Source organism: Hakea prostrata, chromosome 5, assembly GCF_041222555.1.
Source record: "Hakea prostrata isolate BN-2017 chromosome 5, UWA_Hpros_2, whole genome shotgun sequence".
NCBI lineage: Eukaryota > Viridiplantae > Streptophyta > Magnoliopsida > Proteales > Proteaceae > Hakea > Hakea prostrata.
Genome location: NC_142604.1, coordinates 52,896,943 through 52,901,130, shown reverse-complemented (window position 1 = coordinate 52,901,130; position 4,188 = coordinate 52,896,943). Strand labels below are relative to the sequence as shown.

The following is a 4,188-nucleotide window of genomic DNA, read 5'->3' as shown; positions in this document are numbered from 1 at the left end:
AGATGTCAAAGCAGAGACATTGAATATGGATAGATTTTAGGGCTTTCGAGGTTAAGATTGATAGTTTGACTAGATCCAACTCAGCACAGCCCTTGAGGGCAATTAGGTAGAGACAAGTTGAATATGAACTAGATTTTAGGGTTTTTTGGATTAAGGTTGAATGTTTAATTAAGTCCAACTAAGTATAATTTGACCTTGCTAAATGTAGGATAGTTTCGGTAAATAAAACTAGATGATATTATGGATTGTTTTGTTATTTATAGTTAATTAGATAAACAATAAGTGGATAAGCTTTCACATAGTGGTAGTAATCTCTTACATAGAGGCAGTTAGACTAAAAGGTTTTCAGTTGGAGTATTGAAAAATAGTTTCCAGTTAGTACTTGTTTGATAACCCATCGAAGAATAGTTTCTGGTGTTTCTTGTTTTGAAAAGTAGAAAAATCGGCCGAAAACCGTTTTGTTTCAATGTAACAACTATATGTTATTGGGTAGAAAAAACTGAAGCAATTTAGATTTAACTGAAACAGTTTTAGTAAGGGTACTCATGAAATTTGACAATCTAAGTATACCAATGACAATTTTGTAAATTCCATTGTAGTTTCTAAGTATGTTTCAAGAAACAAATTTTATTGAACACCTATGGGTATTGCTTTACTTTCGAAAGTAAGTTTCATCGAATACCTAAAAAATAGTTTTGCTTCCAGAAGCATTATTAAGAACTGTTTCTAGTGTTTCTTGGGAATCAAGTGTGTCATCTTACCTAACTAAACCAGACCTCATCCGGTCGGACCGGTTTGTCATCCTCGCTGTCAAGCACCTTAAGCATTGTCTCCGCCGCCAATTTAGCTGAATTAATTGAGAGTTTTAAAGAAGCAAAAACTTCTTATTTGAGAGAAAAGAATATTCTTCTGCCAGCTGTAAACCACGACAAAATGAGCCGCAAACGGATAAAAAAAAAAAAAGAAAAAAAACCAGAAAAAACAACATAAAACGGTAAACCGTAAATCCACGCAACAGCTCTATTTCCACAGAGCTGAAGTGTCCTATTGGCGGCACGCAAGGACCAACGGTAACTGCGAGAAAACGGTAAGAAACGGAGTTAAGTAACGGCGTTAATTGTTTTTTTAAATCTAAAAAAGAACAGAGTTTGTGGGACCCACGTAGGGATGAGTACGAGCTGTCAGACAGACTGGTTCCTCTCATTTCTCTCGCTGGAGAAGGAAACACCTCATATATAGTGTGTTCTTCTCACCCCATCTTCTCCATTCTTCTCTACCTCAATAAGTCTCCAGAAGCCAAACTCTCTCTCTGAAGTCAAATTTCCATTCTGATTGAAGAAGCCCCCAGAAGCCTATTTTTCGATCTTCTTTGATCTTTGGATATGGCAGAAGAAACTCAGACGAAAGCAGAGACAGTAGTGGTGGCTGAGACTGAGAAAACGGCTATTGAGAAGGAGACACCACCACCTGCTCCAGTGACGGAGGTACCAGTGGTGGAGGAGCCCGTGAAGCCAGCAGTTGTTGAAGAAGCTGCTGCTGCTGTTCCTGCTACTACTGAGGAGGCTGAGAAGGCTGAGAAGTCTGAGAAGTCGGAGGCTGTTGAAGTAGAGATCGTCGACCAGGCGGTTTCTTTACAGGAAGAGACCAACGTTGTCTCCGATCTTCCTGACCCAGAGAAGAAAGCTCTTGATGAGTTGAAGAAACTAATCCAGGAAGCCCTTGAGAAGAACGAGTTCACAGCTCCTCCACCGCCTCCGCCGGCGGCGAAGGAGGAGGAGAAGCCTGCAGAGGAGGAGAAGAAGGCCGAGACTGAAGAAGCCCCTGCCTCTGCCCCTGCTGAGGAAAAGAAGGATGCTACTGAAGAAGCTGCTGCCGAATCATCGGCGCCGGCGGCGACAGAGGAGCCACCGAAGGTGGAGGCTAGTGATGTTGCAGTGCCGGCACCGGCTGAGGAAGTGAAGGAAGAGAAGAAAGAAGAAGCGACGCCGCCGCCGGAACCGGAAGCGGCACCAAAATCGGAACCGGCGGCTGTAGCGGAAGCTGTGGCGCCACCGGCTGTGGTGGTTGCGGAAGTGGTTGAGACGGTAACAGCCGTTGATGACGACGGTGCCAAGACCGTTGAGGCCATTGAAGAGACCATTGTAGCAGTCTCTGCTCCTGCAGCTCCGGCAAAGGAACCAGAGAAGGAAGCGGAGGGAGAATCCACTTCTGCAGCACCTGCAGAGACGAAAGAGGAAGAGATAGCCGATGCGGCGGCGCCACCACCACCACCTATGACCCCAGAGGAAGTGTCGATATGGGGAGTATCTCTGCTCGCAGACGACCGAAGTGATGCGATCCTTCTGAAGTTCCTCCGTGCTAGGGATTTCAAGGTGAAGGACGCTTTTGCCATGATCAAGAGTGCTGTTGCCTGGAGAAAGGAGTTTGGAATTGAAGCCCTTCTCGAGGAAGACTTGGGTAATGATCTTGAGAAGGCTGTGTTCATGTATGGTACTGCTAAGGAAGGACATCCTGTGTGTTACAATGTTTATGGTGAATTCCAGAACAAGGAGTTGTATCAGAAGGCCTTCTCTGATGAGGAGAAGCGACAGAAGTTCTTGAGGTGGAGGATCCAGTTTCTTGAGAAAAGCATTCGGAAGCTTGATTTTAGCCCAGATGGGATTTGCACAATTGTTCAGGTTAATGATCTCAAAAACTCTCCTGGACTTGCAAAGCGGGAGCTTCGCCAGGCTACAAGGCAGGCTCTTTTGTTGCTTCAGGACAATTACCCCGAGTTCGTTGCTACACAGGTAAGCTTCTTCTTCATCTTCTAGGTTAATTATCTGATTCGAGGGCTAGATTACTTTTAATTTTGATTCTGACACACCTGTTGGTTTTGATTTTGGCCATCTTTTAGATCTTCATCAATGTTCCATGGTGGTACCTTGCCTTCAATCGGATGATCAGTCCCTTCCTGACTCAGAGAACCAAGAGCAAGTTTGTCTTTGCCGGGCCATCCAAAACCGCTGAAACCCTTTTCAAGTCAGTGAAGAGTTTGAGATTTCCTCACTTGGTTTATTTGGTTAAATGTCTCTGTTTTCACATATATATATATATCTGGGTTTCAATAATTTGAATTTTCTAATGATCGAGTCTTTTACTGTAATAGATACATTGCTCCTGAACAAGTGCCAGTTCAATACGGAGGCCTGAGCAGGGAAGGAGAGCAAGAATTCTGCGCAACTGATGCCGCAACTGATGTCACTTTAAAGCCCACATCAAAGCACACTGTTGAAATCCCCGTTTCTGAGGTGGGTTTTTCTTTTCCTACTGCTCCCTTATTGAATATACTGATCTCAAAGAAGTATTTGTTTGTGTCAATTACAATAAATGCCAGTTGCTGCACAGTTAAGATTTCTGTTGTTTCTAATTGTGGATTGATGATCTGCAGACATGCCTTCTCGTTTGGGAGCTTCGAGTTCTTGGTTGGGAAGTTAGCTATGGTGCTGAATTTGTCCCCAGTGCAGAAGATGGCTACACTGTGATTGTGCAGAAGACAAGGAAGTTAACACCCACCGATGAACCAGTGGTCTCCAACACCTTCAAGGTTGGCGAGCCTGGAAAGGTGGTGCTCACCATAGACAACACCAGTTCCAAGAAGAAGAAGCTTCTTTACAGGTTCAAGACCAAAGCCTCCTCAGATTGAGTTCAGTTACATTATAAATGGTCCATTAGGAGGTGGAATTCAATCAGATGAACCCAAAATATTCAAAAGAACTGTAAGAGACTGACCTGCAATTGCTGCCTCCCACCTCATAATCAAGAACTCAGCAACATCATACAGAGGGAATTGAAGGTTTTGGGTTGGGTTCTTTTTTGTTAAGAAATCATAGTTTTCTTTTTATTAAATTTAATCTTTATATATATTTTCTTTCCTTTTGGGAATTTTTTTTGGATCTTCTGTTTTTTTGGCTTTCCTAAAGAATGAATTTGGTGTTGGTTTGTGAGATTTTACTGGTGAAGATAATGGGGGAAGCAAGGGAATGAAATGAATGGACTTTGTAGTTAAAAAGAAAGCTATAGAAGTGTGGAAAGATACTCTGTTACTACTTCTGATGCCTGTAAAATTTCTGTGTACATTTGTTGGTATTTTTGCTCAAACAATTAAAGATGTTCTGTTAAATATTCTTGCTTCAGTTTCTGTGCTAA

General features: G+C 42.8%; 1 protein-coding gene across 1 annotated transcript; it reads left to right on the top strand.

Moving 5' to 3' along the window:
* Positions 1 to 1,250: 1,250 nt before the first annotated feature.
* On the top strand, positions 1,251 to 4,188 carry LOC149016494 (patellin-3-like). Its single transcript, XM_089154622.1, has 4 exons — positions 1,251 to 2,789; positions 2,897 to 3,021; positions 3,149 to 3,290; positions 3,431 to 4,188. The coding sequence occupies exons 1-4, from the start codon at positions 1,383 to 1,385 to the stop codon at positions 3,683 to 3,685; spliced, it is 1,929 nt and encodes a 642-aa protein (XP_089010748.1). The 5' UTR covers positions 1,251 to 1,382; the 3' UTR covers positions 3,686 to 4,188.